The 20,012-nt window shown below is 41.9% G+C and overlaps 1 protein-coding gene across 1 annotated transcript in view; it reads left to right on the plus strand.

Annotated features, from left to right (window-relative positions):
- The first annotated feature begins 5,392 nt into the window (after nt 1-5,392).
- SNAP91 (synaptosome associated protein 91) overlaps nt 5,393-20,012 on the plus strand; it is a 74,013-nt gene continuing 59,393 nt past the window's right edge. The window contains exon 1 of the mRNA XM_067294818.1: nt 5,393-5,522. Coding sequence (XP_067150919.1) covers nt 5,393-5,522 — 130 coding nt within the window. The remainder of the gene's footprint in view (nt 5,523-20,012) is intronic.

Consider the following 20,012-nt stretch of genomic DNA (forward strand, 5'->3'; position numbering starts at 1 on the left):
CTGTGCAATATGCTCTAGGTGACCCTGCTTGAGCAGGGGGGTTGGACTAGATGATCTCCAGAGGTCCCTTCCAACCTCAGTGATTCTGTGATTCTGTGATTCTGTGATATTAGAATGCACACTGTCTATAGAAGCAGCAAGCTAGGTAACATTTGGTACACAGACTTGTTTAAATAAATCTGTAGAATAAGATTACTTATCAGTACATTTTATAAAGGAAAAGGTAGAAGAGTATTTTAAACCTAGTTTGTCTGAATGTGATATTTGGAAGTATAATATACTGCATAACTCCAGACTTTTGCAGCAGAAGAGGTACTGAGAGTATAAAATTAAATGACCAAAATAAATATCGAATTGTGTGGAGAGTTTCATGGAATTCCTGGACTCGCTTTCATGAATACAGGACTTCTGTCCCACTTCCAATATATACAAGCATCTGTCCCATTCCTGCTCTATTAACCTTGGCGTTATTACCAGACCCAATCCAAAAGCTACTCCAGCAGCAAAAGTTATCTTTGTGAAGTCCACCAATGCATCAGTCAACAGAGATCTAAGATAATAAAGATTTTAAGGTTGCCCTTGTGAGAACCAGCATACTGGATAAGGTACATGAACATGTCTCATGCTCTGTACAGAACTGTACAACATATGACAAACACCATTTCCATGTAACCATCAAGTCTGCCGTGTGCCAATCACTTCATATTCTACAGAACATGATCTCAGTGTGATATGACTTCGCTGACCAGTACAGGTCAGCTATTCTGTGTATAATTTTCTCCCTCACATTAATTCTCTTCCTTATTTAAATTCTCTTTCTGATTTTTAAATTTTTTCAAACACCAAAAAGGCATTCATATGAGATGTAGAGTATGTACTCACACATCCTAGCTTGTACTCTAATTCTGTGTGTTGTTATTCTCTGATAATCATACACAGGAAAAGTAATTCAAGTGGTCCCCAAAAACTTGATGAATAATCGGCTTTGTAGGTATGAACATACCCAGGTTACCTCTTTCTCAGGCCATCTTCTGACTGAAAGATTGATCACCTCCTTTAATTTCTCATTGGTGCTTATCACAGTAACCAAAGGAACTACTGGAATGAACAACTGGCCTAACGAGGGTAAGTATGAAGACCTGCATGGAGAGAAGCTGCATGAGACCAAGTGAGGAATTATATTCAACACTGGAAGCATAGAAACTCCTGGGTATTTCATGATTTGGGCCGCTACCAAAAGGCATTTGTGTTTTGCCAGTTACACTTTTGCTGCAGGTAGCAGTGCAGGGAGAATATTGCTATCTGCTGGCTCCTTCTACCAAGTCAGGATACACCTCCTTTGATACTCCCCTTGCTGGAGCTACACACATCTTTTCAGGACTGCTACTGTCACTATGGTTACAGTCAGCCTCTGTAGGCGATCTATTTGTACCACTGGTTGTAAGAGCAACAGGGATGCAACAGGCAACAACTCAGAACGCCTTTGCACATCCCACCAGGCTGGCTGCGGGTCAGGGATTCCCACAATCACCACGGCTGGTGACTTCTCAAGCTGGAGTCCACAACTACCTTGTCAAATGGCAACTCCAACCTACTTAGGCCTGGGCAGCTCCCTCTATTTCTTATTCAGGATGGTTCCTATTTCCTGTGTGGCTTCTATTACAAACCTGAACTCCTGTTTTTTGGGTTTTTTTTTTCTTAATCCAAAAGCAACACCACTTTCATAGGTCACATCCCTTTACTCTGAATATCTGGAGTATTGATGTCCTTTTCTTGTCTTACCCTCTTAAACAATCAGCTTTTTAGAAAGATTACACACCATCCACCAAGAATTCAGACAACAAGCTTGGCAAGAGTCAAATTTGTCTGAGCTACCTCCGTGTCACCTCAGACACCTCCCAGCATCGAGAGATCCTGGTTTTGTTCACCAGATCTTCTTATGCAGTGGTCAATGGAAGTCCATCCACTAACTTTAACAGGAAATATACTTGGCTCCAGAGTAGCCATGTGGAGTGGTACTGACCAAACATACGGACGTAAATACGACAGCTTTTCCTAGTGGTTTGTTTGAATTCAAACTGATTATTTCCTGCTGAATATGCAAACAACAGAAGATAAATTAATTTAACATCTTTAAAATGTTTTTGTATTTCTGCATTTAAAAAATACTGCTATTTGTTCTTTTTATGTAATCCAGTGCATGACTTAGCAACCTCCTGGTTTATAACAGAATATATTGGAGGATCCCTTTCTCCTTTCTTTTAAACTCCATTTGCAATACATAAATTTGAAAGCAATAGTACAAATTGTCTAATTTATCTTTTGCTTAAATATTTTGACAATATGAAAACATAAAATGAGCTGTGTATTAACAAACATGGTTGCTGGTTATACAGCTGAGACTCTTAGTGACAGAAACTGCTGAAAGCAATATGGACTAGTTCAGAGTGTGTCCAGACTTTCACATTAACTTCGTTCAGAATACGTGCACTGAACAGTAATAGAAAATTGTGTCACTACAGTAATTTGCCTACAGTAAAGTTGAAAACTATTTTGCTTGTGTCAAGTAAAGCTACTCTAAATTCCTGCTGGGAATTTAAATTTAAATTTAAAGCAAACTCTTAAACATTTAGTGTATTTTTTTCTCCGTAATAGCTAAAAATAAACTTACTGTCTTTTTGAAAGTCAATCCATTCTAAACTTTTGTCTGTACTACCATGAAGATTCTTAATGTCAGTAAAGGAACATGAAGCAGCTGTATATCCTAACTTCGTTCTTCTCCTGAAATCAATTGGTATTATGAAATGAATAACAGACTGTGAACTATACGCAGAAAAACATTTGTGTGCGTCTGCTAATACATGCTTCTAGCTTCCCCAAATTACTCCATTAATACTGAATTTCTGTGAATACTTCACACTGAACAGAATATGATTTCTAAATATGAGTAAAATTTGTTTGTATATGAACCGCATATAGAAATGCTTAAGAAGACTGTCTTAAACTATTTTTCTGTGCAACTCTAATATTTATTCATTCACTCCTTACTGAACAGAAGTGAGAAACAATCATGGACATTGTGATCATATACATTCTCACTACTGCAATATATTAGTCTCACTTCCGAGAAGACTCAAAGCGTGCAGATCCCAACACTTACTGTAACAGCTGGTAACGTGCACTTCATATCTTTTTTTGAAATGAAATCTCTCTCTGTATTCAAACACTGCGAGAAAACATTTGAATCTTTAAATCCAAATGTCTCTATCTGTTGTGCAAAAATGAAGTAAAATTAACCAATACTGAAAGCCTGAAAAATCTAACACTTTTCTTCATTGGTCATAGGCACCATTTGAACAGTTGTTTTGGAAGAGACTTTTCATAGAAACAGTAACTTGGACTTTTAAGCATTGCTTTAACGGGATTTCCAATCTTTCAGGCTACCCATGACTTTAAAATTTCTTGGTTGGTATGGAAAAAAAAACAGGAAGTCATAAAACGCTGCATATTTCAGACTGTTTCATACTGTCATGTAGCACAATCTCTACTATTATCTTCCCGGTATAATAAATAAAAATGGTGCTGCATGTCTTTGTGTGCAACTCAGTTACCACTTCACAGGCAAAAATCGTCAATACTATCTAAATCCTGCTTTCTCCAGCCAATTAATAGCACATCCTCAAATCATCTTAAATTTGTTCTAGCAGCAGCTTAGAGGAGCCGTTTCCAGGCCCGTTTCATCTCCCGAGACCCCTCCCACTTCAACGGCTTACTCCAGAATTCAGTTCGGACGATTTCCGTTAACGCACGTGCGCCCCGTTGCTGGGGGCTCCGCGGGTCACCGGCGCGGGCTTCGGTTACACCGTGAAGTTTTCCGGGCTGAAAGTGGCCATGTACGTTCCTCACGGCAACGCTGGGCTGCCGCGCATCCTCGGGATATCTTAGATAACCTAAAAAAGAAAAAAAAAACAAAAGGAAAATATATATTACGGGGAGATCTATTTATGTGCAGTTTTGGAATCCCTCAGTAGATTATTTTTAACGTTAACCACAGGACCATATTGCAGACAGAGGAAGCATCCTCGGCCTCAGCGGACTTCCCCACTTGTGCGAGAGGATTTTCTTCATTTTATTTATTTATTTATTTATTTATTTTTATTTTCCTGCGGAGGACTGCCCGTATGTGCCTGTTCCGGCAGACAGCGGCAGCCGGGGATTCACAGGGGCGCTCGGGGGCGGCGGGAGCCGGGGCGCGGCGGTGCCGGGCCGGGCACCTAGCGGGCGGCGGCGGCCCCTTTAAGCGACGCGTCGCGGCGGGGGGGGGCTCTGCCCTGCGGCACCGAGCTGCCCCCGCCGGCCGCCCCGGCCCCGGCCGCGCCGGGTCACCTGACCGCGCCGGGCACCAACCTGAGGGGGGGCGGCGGCAGGGCTGGGCCGGGCCGGGCCGGGCCGCGCCGCGCCGCGCCGGGCAGGGCAGGGCCGTTCCGCTCTCTGCACCGGGGAGGGGGCGGCGCTGGCTGCGGCAGTAGCGCGGGGATTAGGCTGCGGGCAGGATTAAGCCGCCGGCTAGAAATAGCGGCGGCTGCTCCCGGGCGTGGACGCCCCAGTGCATCGCCGGCGGCGGGAGGGGGCAGCCCGGCCCGCACCTGGGGCTGCCGCGGGCGGGGGCGCCTTGCCAGCGGGCGGAGACTGCGCCCGCCCCGGGAGCGGCGGCGGCGGGCGGCGGAGGACGGCAGGGAAGGACGCGCTGACAGGTCTGCTACCGCCGCCGCACCCGCGCGGGGGGCCGGGGCCGGGCGGGGGTGGCGGTGAGGGCGGCGGGGGGCGGCCTGGCCGCGGCGGGCAGCGGGGAGCGGCCCCGGCCGCGCAGAACATGGCGCGACGAGGCGATGAGCCGCCACCGGGGCGGGCGGCGGCTGCGGCGGTGCCCCCCGCCCGGCGCCGGGGGGGGGCAGCCCCGGACTCCCTACGCCGCGGCGGCGCCCCCGGCTAGCTCCGCTCCCGCTGCCCCCTGCGCGGCCGCAGGTCCCCATGGAGCCGGGGGGGCAGGTGGCTATTCCCCCCCCACCCCCGGTTCGTGTATTATTTGTGTGCCGATTTGCTTTTTTTTTTTTTTTTTTTTGTCCCCTGCAGTGTCTAAAATACCTCGGGCAGCTCCTCTCGAATTGTCTTGTGAGGCAGCCGCTTACACAACGGAGCGGGGGAGGGGGGAGTTTTGCGCCGCGGGGGGGGCCGGGCTGCTGCAGGGCCACTGTGGGTGGGGGGGTGTGTGGGGGGGTGTGCACGGCGTGTGCCCGCCTGCCTCCCCTCCGCGCTCAACCCCGAATATCCCCTTCCCCTCCTGTGTTTTCGGCCGGCGCAGAGCAGGCAGCGGCGGCGGCGGTAGGCGAAGATGTCGGGTCAGACGCTGACAGATCGCATCGCAGCTGCTCAGTACAGCGTTACGGGATCAGCTGTAGCCAGAGCCGTCTGCAAAGCTACCACGCATGAAGTGATGGGGCCCAAGAAAAAGCACCTGGACTGTAAGCATCGCTTTCTGTGTCGGCAGTGCAGGCCTGGGGCTGAGGAAGCTGCCTGCAGGGCTTTCTAATGTGGCTTTAAGTGTTCTGGCCCTGGTGTGCATTGTAATCCAGCGGGCAAATCGTAAGGGTTATGAGAAATCTCTGAGAGAGGATGAGTTATTACTGCATTTCTTCTCTTACTGCATAATACAGCTCTTGCAGCCATTTTTTTTTCTCTTGACCCCTTGTTTCCTATCTAGGAAGGCAGTGCAGAGTGTGCCTTACAGAGCAGGGGCTCTGGAACAAGGAGGCCACAGGGCAAAATGGACACGCATTTGTCACTGCCTACTTCAGTCATGATTATGCTAGGCAGAGACGCAAACGCTATGCCAGGAGCTGGCCAAGTACTGACAGGAGCATGGCCACCTCCGCAGCAGACTTGTGAAGAGGTTTAGATGATGGCACCTTTAAATGGTAAGGTACTTGGATAACTGTAGGGCTGTAGATTGGATCAGCCGCTGGAGAGTTTAAGGGCTGCTGTTGAGGTCCCAACTGTCTAAGAGCAACTTCATGATCTGTCTGGTGGTTTGTATCACATTTTTTTGAAGATGGCTGGTGGCTTTGTCTCAAAGATCTTCAGCCTATTCTGGACTTGCATCAACTAGTTAATGCATGAAAGAAGCCTCAGGTCACAATGTTTCTGAAAATGTCATGAACTGGTAATGTTTTGTCTTGACAGTTTTACTTTCTACTATTCAACCCACTCTACTCTTGGTCCCTTCCTTATTTTTTATTTTTATTTTAAAAATGCTGACACATGGCAAAAAACACTTTAAAGAGGGTCTTACACCAAGCAGTCTCCTGGCTGCTGTCTGTTACTAAAAGTGGTGCAGGTGCATGTGAGTACAATTCTAATGAAGATGTAATTCTTAAAAACAGGTTGTATTACTTCTAGAAAATAACTCCAGATTTCAGTGCTAGTGACTTCATAGCTAACCCTTGAAGTGACATATGACATACCAGTCTTCAAGTATATCTAAATAATCTGTTGGAGATGCATGTCTAAGAGATGCTGATGTAAGCAACATTGACTGAAGACTTACTTAGGTCTAAATCTTTGTTTAAACAGACTGGCTGTTGTAATATCACATATATTTATCATTAAAGACAGAATAATCTCATCAGTGGGAGGAGATACGGCACATTCAAAATTGTGGACTATGAATGAAAGACAAATTCGCATGTAAAAAATGGCACCTGAGCTAAGTTGCTTAGGTATGTATTAGACTCAGGTTTTTAAACTTGAGACATCTCCTCAGAACTATCAATTGTTAAGCAATTCCTTGAACTCTATGACATCCTATTTGTGAACAAGAATTAAAATGGATCATATATATTGTAATGAGAGAGTAACGTTCATCCTCTGAAAGAGCAATACCTTAGTACATGCAGGAAGTACTGCTGGATGTGAAGGTAGATCTTTGAGTCATGTGGCTGATTGCATTTGAACTTGGATAAGTATCATTTGAAAATGTGGAGAAAGGACTGAAAGGTAAAACTTTCTGATGGCTTAAGATAAGTTTTGAGATGAAATGCAAAGGATTTAGATGATTAAAACTTAAAGTACCTGGGAAGATGATATGAGGTGGTTGGAGCAATGCTTTACAAAGAGACAAAAAGAAGAGGAGAAGAAATGATGTGGGGGACCAAGTACTACAGTGTTAAGCTATCTTATGCTCTGTAAGAGACGAATGGTAAGAGTGTGAAATAGTAAATGGAGCGCTACATTTAAAGGCTGTTTATGTCAGACTCAGAATTATAGTAATGGTGTGGTGGTTCTGCATCCTGTAAGGAACTCCATAATTTTATTTAGTGTCTTAGTGGCCAAGTGTCATGTCATTTAACCTATCTTCTCATGGTGCCCTGGTTGGCAGCTGGGCTTTGTGACTTAAATGGAGATATTGTTGAATGTATTTAACTCATAGCAGTGTGTCCAGCTGGTGAGGATGGGACACAAATGAGTCTGTTCTCAGATGTTTTCTGCAGAAGATACTAGTTCTGGAGGAGTGTAGAAAGATGACAGGTGACAAGTTATTTAATTAGTACTCACCTAAAAATTAGAGTAACTTGCTCTGAGGAGCCAAAGCATGATTTGAGCGTGTGGGTGAGTATAAAGGAGAAGACAAGAGAATTACGTGCCTTCTATGAACAGAAGCTGATCTGCTAAGTATTTACCTTTCTGTGTTTGTGGTGTGGGGTTTTTTTGGGGTTTTGTTTGTTTGTTTTTGTTTTTTTTTATTTGTATGGCTTACAAGTGCAGTCTTTAATATGGATGCAGGGTAGTGGCTGTCCTTTGGTGTGGTCTCTGGGTGCTACACCAGACTCTTTATACAAAGGAGAAGTCCGTAAGCATGATTAGGTTGATATCATATACTCATTAGTATGACTTACCATTTTCCTGAATTCCAGTTCTCATACTAGTGAGTTTCCAGCAAATGCTGGAAGTTAGTGCCACATGACGTTAAATGAATTCCCTGGTCTCTGTGAGGAGAGGAGGACTGTAATTACAGGATGACTGTGATGTTTTAGGGCAAGCCGTTGCAGTTAGCACATTAGAGCTCTGATGCTTTCAGATTTGCCAAACTGTTATAGTCCCTACCATAGTTTTTTCGTTCTAAGAGAAGTATGGTATGTTGTCTTAAAGTTACCGCAATGGTATGGGTTCATCTCCCTCAGCTAACTGTTGTGATACACAAATTGTAGTAAAATTAGGCATGTAAGGAAAGCATTTACATGGAGAAGTGGGGATTAGCAACTTGATTTTTGTGCAGTGAAAAGGCCATTGCAGAATGAGTGAGTGAGATATATATGGGTTATGCTAAAGATATTTGACCTGTGGTGATCCAGCTGGGAGGGCAGTCCTAGTGCATAGCATAGAAGATTTATTCTTAGAAATGTTCTGAAAGAAGTATTAAGGCTTCACTGAGGGTTTAATTGTGTGGGGTAAGTAAAAGCCATCTTCCAGTCTTGAATGCTGGTGATTCTGGTTGTATCAACAGGGTGAAGCTTTCAGAGAAAGGAAAGAAGACTTTCAGATATCAGAACACAAGTTGCATGAGAGAAATAAGTAGATCTGAACAGAGCGCTGTTTTTATAAAGGAGTTAACTCGGAAACAGATCATCAGCCTCTCATTTAGAGGAGTGAAATGGAAACTAGTGATGTTGTTAAATCTGCAGTTGGTTGTAACACAAGTTCCTGTTGCTGAAAATGCTCAGAATGGCTGGGTTTTCCCTTGACTGACTTTGTCAAGTGAACTACTGTGCAGCAGGAGGAAGTTCTGGAGTGCTTACTCTAAAAAGACCGTGTAATGCCTCCTTACTTTTTCAAAATAATTCATGTTAGGTAGAAGGCCCTTCCAGAGGCCTCGTTGAAAGCTGTAAGGTTTTCATGAAATGTGGAAACAGAGCAGCTGATGATCAGGACTCAATTTTCTGTGATTGTGGAGATGACCTGTGTATCTATAAGCGTTGTATCTGAAGTCTAAATCTGCGTACTGAGATGTAGCTGACAAACAAAGGCTCTAAGAGGACATATATAGTTTAATTCCTGCTGGGAACTGAAATGCAGGACTGGTGCCAGTATTTTGCTGATGCAGACACTTGTCCTTGCAGTGTTTTGCCTTGGTCCTGAAAATTGTAGGAATGGCTGAACATACTTGCATTACCATGGTCTTTAGTGTTGAATCAGAAGGGCCTAATGACTGAAAGCAATAGGTTAAACTTTATTCCCAAGGCTTAATACAGATAAAGGTACTAGGGCCCACAGGTTAGCCTTAGAAACATTTATCTCATTTTGGGGGAATGCTTATAGTTCTGTCTCTGGCTGTTGGGAAAGGTGGGAGCCAGTGGTGCTATCTGCAGTCACTGAGCCTCAGTGACTGGTACTGTTAACTCGAATGTGTATTTTGGAATCTTTTTTTGCTATTGAAGTGATTTGGAGAACGTTCCAAGTGTGTTGGCACTCATGTCCTTTTTCCAGCTGGAGTAGTGCAGACATATTAGTACTGCATTGCTCTGCAATCCAAGCAGCACTTTGTCTTTTTGGCTGTGGAAGTATCTTCAAAAAAGTTGCCCAGAACGTAATCTCTGTAGATTTTTACTAATGAAATTACTTGTGAATGTCTCAATGTATCTTGTATTGTAGTAGTTTGTCATGGTCTCCATGTACAAGACAACAGATTCCGTTTAGAAGTTAGCACTGAAGATTAGTTGTAATGTGGTGTTTTGTTTTTTTCTTGTCACAGCTGGGGTTTAGTCTAAATTGCTAATTCCTCCTTGTCACCCTGATGAATCTCTCATCTCACACCTGAAAAGAAAAACTAAAAATCCAAGCAAGTGATTCTTTTTTTTTCTCTTTTATTTACTAATGGATCAGCACATCTTTTTTGTGTAAGAAGTTGTCATCAGTCTCCATGTTGAGTAGTTCTCTGTTTCTGTGGACTTCCCTCACATCATTTCCTAAAATAATATTGGAAACTTGCTTCATTTGGGAGTGTGCAGACCTCCAAATGGGAGTGTAAAATGTCTGCCATGGGTAAGGGGAGCTAATAAGAAAGCTTTTTGGATTAGTTGATCTTGAGTGTTTCAATGGCATAACTCTCAGTTCCCACCTTTGCCCCATTTAAGTGCTATTTTTAAGGCATATGTAATACCAACAGGATACCCTTTCAGTTAAACTAAGACTAAGATCAATGTGTGGGTAATGGTGGAATAGCATTACTTGGCTAAGTAATATTGTTTAAAAATCTGTTTGAAACTGGACGGAAGTTAGAATCCATGTTAGGATTTAAAGGCTGAAACTTGGGCAGGATCACTTGATCTTGCACATCTAAACCATTCTGATTTTAAGCCTACTGAAGGTACTGTGTAAGGGAAAGGGGGATAAGCACAGTGTCATATTAAACTTCCTGTTCTGTCATCTAAAAAGTGCAACTTGATAGAACTAGATTGATCATTCCTACCTTCCTCCATTAGCTTTTCCTTGGCTGGAAATATATATTCTTAGTCTGCTTCTAATAGTCATTATGATCTTTCCATTAAAAGTGTTCTGCCAAGGGCATGAGTGATAAATGTGGGGGCAAGTTAGGTTTTTCTGCAGTACTGACTTCCGTTCATAGACCTTGATAAAGGAGCAGCCATGTCTTTTCTGCTTTCTTTGAGGACTCGTGTATGTGAGATGGTCAGCATGACACTTGGCTACTTTTCCTTTACATAAATACAGTCTTGCTTTTTTGTTTTTTTTGTTTTTGTTCTGGCCAGATGGAAAGAATAAAGGGATTTTTCTCTCTTTTTCCTCTCGAAGAGCAGAACAGTAATACAGTGACCAATCCATACTTTTCATCAGCTCTATTTAGCAATTGAGTGTGGTCTCATCACAGTCTCAGTGTTACTCCCTTGCAGCCCAGGCAGCAGCAACTGAACTTCTTTAAAGATCTGCTATTTGGTTTCCTGTGGTTAATTTGATCTGTGGGTCTGATTTTCCTAGCCTGGCTCCTAAGCGCTACATCTCCACTGTGTACCTTTCCTGGGCCTGTCCCATTAGTGAAGACTTCTGTAAGGCCTCCAAGAAAGTGCTCTGTTAGTGTGGTAGGTCAGTTCTTCTGTGTGTCTGCCCTGTGCAGGATTCTCTGAAGTGCTTAAAAGTAGGTGGCAGTCACAGTAGCTCTGGAGGGCATACAGCACTTCTGATGCTTTTTGTCCTTGGTGCTTCTTGTTGAATGGAGAAAGCAGCAGCAGTGTGTGATACCTTTACCTCCTGGAGTCCTCTGGTATCTTGAGGCCCACTGCCAGTCTAAAGAATTTCCCTTCCAAGAATATTCTTTAAATTGAGATGAAACCCTAACTGAAAAAGAGTATTTGCTGCTAGGTTAGTCTTCACTTCTGACAAAATAGTAATATACCAGAGGCACACCTGCCTTTAGTATTTTTTTGCCTATTTTCAAGGTATTTGAGACTACTTATGCTCTTCCTACCCAGCCCTGCCCTCTCTCCCCTCTCCCCCCAAAAAACAAACAAAAAACACCCCGAAAATGCACACAAAAAGGGAATGTCCCCTAGTCAGCTGCAGATGCATAGTATGGTGGAAGAAGCTTGCTCCAATTTATTAGGGAGAGGAAGGAAGGACATTGTATCCCTTCCCTTAGTCTTATTGTAGTCTATGGATCACTCAGTTTTGCCAAACAGTATCAGTATCTTAACATGTGCTGTTCCTTTTTGGAGCTTCTTTTCAAGGCACGGATCAGAATGTGGGTAATGGTGAAAGAGCACAAGTTCTTGCATGTGCATGTATACCTTAGACATAGTAGTAGTATCACCAACAAGTGTTTGATGAAACTTGATTCTCTGGACTTCAAGTACGTGGCATGCAGAACAGGAAAAATATTATGCCTGGATTGGAAGGATTTGTTTTATATACCATGAAAACTAAAAAGCAAGCAATAAGCCAATCAGGGTAAGAATCTTAGCACAGGACTCCTAGTGTCCTGTAAGAATGAGTAATCCAGCAGTAGACTGGACTCAAAACTAAATGGCATGATACAAGAAGCCTTCCTAGCAGCTTTGCAGGTGCTGATATGCAGCACGGCATTTGCTACAGTAGTCTTGTTCCCCTGTTCAGCGGTAGCAGTAAGATTTTAATGTGAAGCATCATTGGTATGTTGACATTAGAGTTTCCCACCCCATAAGACATGGCATGGTTGCTTAGTTTTGCCACTGGCCAAAATTTGGTTTGGATGAGAGCTTGATGGGTTAAACAAAACCTGAATAAAACAGATGTTGGCAATTGCTAGGAAGTAATCAAAATACTTGGCAGGGGATGGCTTGTCGTTTCACATATTATGCCTGCTTTTTCTGGAGTTTTGCAAGTCTCATGATAGACCCTAAAACAATTTATTAAAAATTTTAGTCTTGCTATTTTGATCTTGTTTATTTCAGCAAAGCTGTATGAAAACACTGTGAAAAACAATACAAACTAAGTTTTCCAAGAGTAGGCTCAGATTTATTTGATGAATAAAGCTAGTTGCCAGTAAGCTGCTTGTGCTCACAAGTTCATCTTTTTAGATTGTGAGACATAGTTGCTGAAGCAGTTGAGTTGTAGTCCACTAGGAGAGGGAATATATCAGCAGTCTGGACTAGTGCCACAAATAGTATTGGGCATTAGCCTTGAAAGATCTGACCATGTGTCCTTAGATGCAGGTGGAATATTAGAACAGTGTTTTTTCTGTGCTGCTGGTAAATGGTAGCATTCACTGGACACCTGAGGTTCACAGTTTATTCGTAGGTGCGGTATAGCAATTGGTAACACACTATATTGCCACTGACTTCCAGACTAACCAAGTCTAAATACTCTTCTATTTTTCCTCCCTGTCCAGGATAACATGATGTCATGCTTCGTTTTAGATTCTATCTGTATCTTAATTTAGTTTAATGAAAGCAACTGGACGCTGAAAAGTCCTGATGTTGTGCTGGTGTTGTGTATTTGTGTAATCTGTACTCTGGCCTGTTGTGCTGAGACAAAGCGTCAGTTGCCTTTCCTAAAGAGTCTGGTTTTTTTTTTCTTGTTATTGATAAAACTCAAAACTTCTTGCAGGGGAGGTAATAGGTATGCTCATGCTTGAAGGCCATGAAGAAAATACACCTTGCTTCTAATATATGCACTGAGAACCGCAAACTGCTGACAAAAAATGCCTGGAGCTTGGGTCTGACTAGTGATATTGATTTAAGACCAAGGAAGGAGTTGACTATGTAGAACTATCACAGGTAGAAAGCAACTTGGCAGGAACTCCCAGTGCTGTAGTTGGGCCATGGAGCTCTAACAAAACAGCAAAGCTATGTACTTTGCCAAGGTGGCTTTACTTTCTCAAAGAAGGAATGAGAAAGAAAGCAGTGTTTGCAAGTTATTTCTAGGTATTAGGAGACCAGGGTTATGACTGAGACATTGGCTAAGCTAGATTGGGAAGTCTGGTGTCCACTTCAGCTAAGATTATTCTTCTGTGTATTGAAGGGACCAAAACCAGGCTTTTGCAAGAAAGTGTCTTAAACTTTGCTCCCCTAAAGGTGGGACAAAACTGTGGAATGACAACTGACAATATACTTGATCACTTCAAACTGAGTCTTAGCTTGGCACAACCCTGGATGACACAATGGCAACGGATGCTTCCATGGCAGATGGTCAGCTGTTAGCCTGCAGAGCCTGGCAGGCTCTTAGTTGCTCTGGCATACTTTCATTATCTCTTTAAGTCTAGCTGATAGTTTACAGAAAGTTCTAAAATGGTACTCCATAGAAATGAGAAGATGTGACTGCTCAAAACACGAATAAAACATATCAACTTGTCACCCACACTTTAAACGTATGGGCATCTAGAAGTTTGAGGTGTGTGGGGGGGAGGGTCTCAAAATAAGGCAGTGATCTGTTATCTTGCCACAAAGCAGGACTCCATCAGCTAAAACATACATCTTTGCACATAATCGAAGATCCCACATACATGCACTGAAGTGGGAGTTTAAACTGCTTTTAACAGGACTCTTTTTTTCACCTCTCATTTCAGAGAGGGAAGGACTTGTATGAAGGGGGGAAACCAGCTGGCTTTTTTCCTTGCTCTGAGGGCTGTTATTTCTCATTAGAGGTTGAATATAGACACAAGCTTTAACACATCATTGCATCAGTTCTTTAGCAACCCTGGAGTTTTAAAACCCAGCCTTCTCAAATGGAGACTTGGGTTTGGATTTTGTTGCATGACTTTTGAATTCAAAGTACAGTTATTATGCTTATAGCTCTTACTCCAAGTTTTATAGCTTCATCTAAGCCTAATTATGGGAGAATGTATGTTCTGCTAAGGGGCTGCAAACCGGAGGAAGTCAGCATATCTAGTGTGTGAATAGTTTGAAAATATGTGCAATTTATGAGTGTTTTAAATGCCAGAAACGAAACATCAGAACACTACTTTTCCATGTGAGCCTTGCCTGTGACTTTTTGATGCATTCCTTCATTCTAAAATATGTACAGTCTTTCTGGTTTTGTTAAGCTTTATTTAAACTTTGAATGGTTCTGCTATTTGTGACTGGCAAGAGTGTTAACAAAGTTTACTATATTTGGTGTAGGTGAACTTAAAGAACTTCCTTTTGTTTATCAGGAAGCTGGAAAATATGCTTAGTGTAATTGCCACTTCCTGGTATTCCAGGCTGGAGATCTGACTCTGCATAAAGTTTTGCTGACTGGCTTACATCCAGTATGATAGCTTCGCACTTTCCTGCTCATTAATAGCTTGAAATGAGACTTCTTCTGCCAGTGGTAAAAACATCTTCCAGATGCAGTGGTGATTTGGAACTGTTGGATAGCAAACTATTGTCACTTTTTAAAATGTTAGTAGTCCTAACAGCAGCTTCCAGCTCTCAGGCAGATGTTCATTGAAGTTTGTTAGCAGAATATTTTGCAGTGTTAAGAAATCTGCAGTATATGAAAGGCTGTAGGCTCCTGTTGAGTAGTAAAGTCTACTGGTAGTTGATGTTTGTTTCTCAAGGTTTCTGAGACTTAAGCCCAGCTGTCTGTGGCAGAAGCAAAGGGTTCTTGCTTAACTTGTGCAGTGTAAGGGAATTAACATCAAGGAACTGCATGTTTAGTTTCATCCTGTTGTATTTGGTTTGAGCAAGGAGAGAATAAAGCTTCTCCTAACCCTAAAGGACATCAGTCAGTTTGGTAAAACTTGTTTTAATGCACAACATTCACACCTGAGGCAGCGCATGTCTTGGGAATTAGGAACTCTGCATTGAGTTACAGATATGAGACAAAATGGACTGAAACCATTGCATCCATATTGTAAAGTGCTTGCTGCCTGATTGAAGCTGCCTGATTGAAACTGCTTCAGTGTGACTCTAGAAAAGCAAGAAGGTCGTACTCTTGTACTGTCTGCAAGAACAGGTTTGCATTACACTTGGTATCTTTTTTCCTGTAGGTATGCTCATATTTTCAACAGGACTGCCGGTGTGTTTTTTGTTGTAGGCATTTTCATTTGCAGTTAAGAATTTCAATCCATTTTGAGCTTTTAGTGGCTTGTAAACTCAATGAAGTGCACATATTCTCTCAACTTGCCTGGTTATTTTTCAGGCTGACTATACCTCTTCCCATGATATCCACAGACCAAATAGCTGGACTCTTAAAAGAATCCTGCTGAGGCAGTAGCATAAATATGGGTTGTTGTTTAGATATTGAAAGCTAGATCTGTCAGCCACTGAGGCCACGTACTCAACAGCTGACCTGTTTCTAGCATGCAGGCCTCAGCTATTTGACGTATCACTGAAGTTGCCTGCATATTGTCTCACTCCCCCGTGCCCCCCTAGATTTTTATGTATTCACAATGTGTAACAGCTAAGCAATGTGGCTGATACATCAGACTGCATCCATTATATGTCTAAGTCAGTTTTGTAGTGGATTACAAACAGATGTTTTAGACAGAATTGATAGTCTGGTGAAAGAGTTTCACTTCCACAGGTTTATTAAAATCAAACACTCTTCTTGGAGAAGCAGAGCATCATGGGGGTGGAAAGCACTAAACAGGGTTCACTCTTCTCAGAATAAAAACAACAACAGCATGGCAACTCAGCTTTTGTACTATGCCTCAATTACCACTTTCTGCCAGATGTAGTTGGGGTATAAGCTCAACAGAAAATGTAAAAGTTAGTTAGAAAATACTCTAGTTCAGAGATTACTGTAAATTATTGCATACTGCTGTGGCGAACAATGGCATCCTTACTTAGTGAAGCAATGCTGTTCTCGATAACAGCTGCAGTAGATATGTTATTGATACTCCAGTAAACAGCTAAATGGTAAGAATTATGAGTTGATACAACCAATAGGTAATGTTAGGGGTTGCTCATTGTTATGGAAAGATAATCACAAGCCACAGCTGGAATCCTGGTGTCCACTTACTGTAGTCAATTAACTAGAACATGTTGACTTTTATCCTTTTAAGTGATAATCTTACATTTATACCCCCTTTAAACTTGCTCTTGCTCTATACAACAGAAACAAAGTTTCTGTATAATGTAGTGCAGAGATCAACAGAACTGTGGCTCTAATTTTTGTAGCTATGGAGAGAACAATTTGACACTTAAGGGCAGATCTAAAAAATGCTTTGAAGACTTGAAGATTGGCTGATGGCTGCAGCTCACTTAAAAAGGCATCATAAGAAAAACTACCCAAACCAGAAGATGGCTTCGTATGTCTTCTCTAAATTAGTATGTATTCTCATTAAGACTTCCAGGTTTGAACTGATGAAGGAACTGGTAGAATGAAGTCTGAGATATGCCATGCTGGAGAAAATTTACTGTTCTATTCAAAAAGTTATTGGTCAAATGCTTAACACAAAGCTTTCTCCTTCTAATGGTAAGGTTTCTTCCATGCCCTTCTTCCCATACTGAGCCTGGAGTTTAAGACGCCATATTAAAAGAAGATGGGTAATGGCATTTCTCTGAGGCAACTGCTTTTATATTGTAACTTTATCACTATCTCTCAGTGTCCACCAAATTAAGTGGTGTTCTGTATTTCTTAACTATTGAGAGCTGTCCAAGAAGTCTAGTAAAAAGGAGGTTTGTTGCTGAGTTGGTGTTTGTTGCAAACCGGTAAAATATAGAAGTGGCACTTCAGACTCCAAAATTACTTGATGTTTCATAGCATCATAAGTAAAACTGCTTGATTCTTGTCTTTGAGCAGAAAAGTACACATAGCTGTTGACCTTGTTATGCAACAGGGTTTGGATGGGGAGAAGGTCTGGGGTGGGGACTCTGAAAGTGAGGAGGGGAACATCAGAGCATTCCTCTTTTTTCCCCTCCTTTGTTGAACCTGCATTCTTGCTTGAGAAAAATTCTTTGGTATTCAAAGTGAGTAAATTCTGTAAAAACTACGTTCAAGACTGAGCTGCTTATTTCTGTGGGCAGGGAAGAGGATTCCATGCTTAATGATTAAGGCTTTTCCCACAGTAAAGCCACCTGAAAAAGCTACCGTGAAGAAGAAAATGAACAGTATTCTTTGGCTGTGGGCCTTCTCCTGTTTGCTTGGTGTTCTGGCTTCATACATGCAAGACTAAAAAGCTGCTTTCCTTAATACATTTGTACTAGAGAGCTTACCTCTGACCTGTGTTCTGGGTGACACCCCCTATTGTTGCAGATACTTAATTCCTGAGTAGAATCGATGCTTTTAACTTTCTGAATAGTTGGATCTTGGGTGTCAGTAAGGTCTCAGACTTAATTCATAGAATATATTCATCACTAATGAATTAGCAGTCTTGAAGACAATACTCAGTACATCAATGACTACTTCTTAAACTTGAGCGTCTGCAGCTGGCCTGAATGTCATCTTTCAGTTGTATCACCTTCAAGGAGGGAACTCGCATGTAAACACTAAAGGCAATATATTCTCCCACAGAGTCAGTGAGGCTAAGTTTTGGGAACTTTTAAGTAAAAGGTACTCATAACTCATGGAACTTCAGGAAGTTGCTTATGGTAAGAATTTTTTAACACTGTATAATCACACTTTTCATCTTTATTAACACTTAGGGAAACAACTGCCTTGATTTGTACCCTTTCAGATCCAATAGAAGACTGCTTGACAGTTATCTTTTATGTTGCCCTTTGCAAGAGAGCTTCAACTGAACCTTTCATGAGGAAAAACTATGTATATATAAATCATTAAGGACCAGAAGGAATGTAAATCTAACTGAACTGACTTAATACTGTTAATGAGCTTGGATGGTTTTTGCAGATGACTTAAAGGCTAAATATCTTACTTTGGTATGGGAGGGAAGGAAGGGTGCAGAACATCAAAGTGAGTTGGAATAAGATGCAGCAATATATATGGGAAGTGGATTTTTCAGCTTTGTTTTTGAAATGGGTGTTTGCTGATACAGGAAGCTGTGCTCTGCTGTATTTAAAAAGGAGTAGTGTGAGAGTAAGATGATTCTAAGACTAATTAAACTCTCAATTTGAGAAATAATTGCTCCAACAGAGGTCTGCTGCTACACTAAAACTACTGCCCTGTCTCTCCTCTGCCTCTTCATGTGGTGGATGATAATGAAAAATAATTTTTTTTTCTTGTTATGAAAAAACTCTTAATACTATGTGTTGGCAGAAAGGAAGAAATTGTAAACATAGGTTGTCTTGGTGTAGGCTGCAACTGTGCATTCAATGACTGACTGCCACAGGCACTCAAACTTCAGGATATGTAGCGAAGATTTGTCTTGACTAAAGTCTCTGAGATCTGTTGAGGAAGAAGGATGTCTGTGAGGTAAGGCTGGAGAGAGCAGGTGGCAGTTTCCCCAGGTATTTGTGTCATTGGCACAGTGACTATAGTTGCATTAAAGGGAAAGTCTTTATACTACCTAGAGAGCATGCACTTTGTGGAAGATTTTATTTAAGTTTGTAGAGTTGGTATGAGCTTGAAAGTGCATAGGGAATATCTGGAAGATGATGGACTTTGACAAAGGGTAGGCTTGATAGGGTCAAGATGAGATCTAGTAGCTCTTGGCATAGACTTTTGGGGAGGAAGGAAGAGACGGCAAGGGTTGCTGTTGTGCTTAGGGAGATTATTACAAGCCAGATCATGGTGTATGTTTAGTGGAGATCAGGCAAACTGGGGAAAGAGGGGGCGAAGCTAAACTTTAACCTGCAGTTAAATTCCAGACTGTCCTTTCTGGAACTGCCTGATGGTCAAAGCTGACATTAAATCATTTAACATTCCCTCAAACAGGTACTGTAGAAGCAGAAACAGATAACTTTGTTCTGCTTTCCCATACAGTTCTGTGCAGTCTTCTGTCAAACTGGAAGTTCAGCTCTTGCAGTGGCTAGCATAACAGTGCAATAGCTTCCTGATAAGACTCTCACTTCTTGCAAAGGAGGACTTCTGTTACTTGTCCAATTAACTTCTTTGGTTGAGGCTCCTAAACCCTTACTTTAAGCCACTTCTTTCCATTCTTAACCAGCCCAGATTCAGAACAAATCCTGCATTTCCTTTCTAGTAGGGTCAGTATTTTATTCAAATATTTATAAGCAAGAAAAATCACTTGCTAAGATTACTGTAACATTCAATGTAATGGTTATGAAGGTCTCTAAGGGGTTTACTCTTGGAGAGAATCAATGAAGCTTAAGAACTGAATGTATGAGACAGCTCAAATGTTGAGGCAGCTTGAATGTTAATTCAACCTGGAATGGCAGCTGCTGTACAGTTGGCACAAATATCCCTTTGAATAGAGAATTCTTTTACTCTGCTTCAGTTTCTCTGCATACTGAAGTGAAAACTCTGAATAACTAACTTAGACTTGCGATTCCCCAGTTCTATTAAAGAATTGAGCTAAAAAACTCAGTTCCAAAATACGATCCGAAAAGGTAAAGAAATAAGAAAAGTTCTTTAAGGTATAGTAGAATCTCTCATTCAAAGAAAATTTCAAAATCAAGTAGTTTTTA

This window comes from Apteryx mantelli, chromosome 3 (assembly GCF_036417845.1).
Source record: "Apteryx mantelli isolate bAptMan1 chromosome 3, bAptMan1.hap1, whole genome shotgun sequence".
Lineage (NCBI taxonomy): Eukaryota > Metazoa > Chordata > Aves > Apterygiformes > Apterygidae > Apteryx > Apteryx mantelli.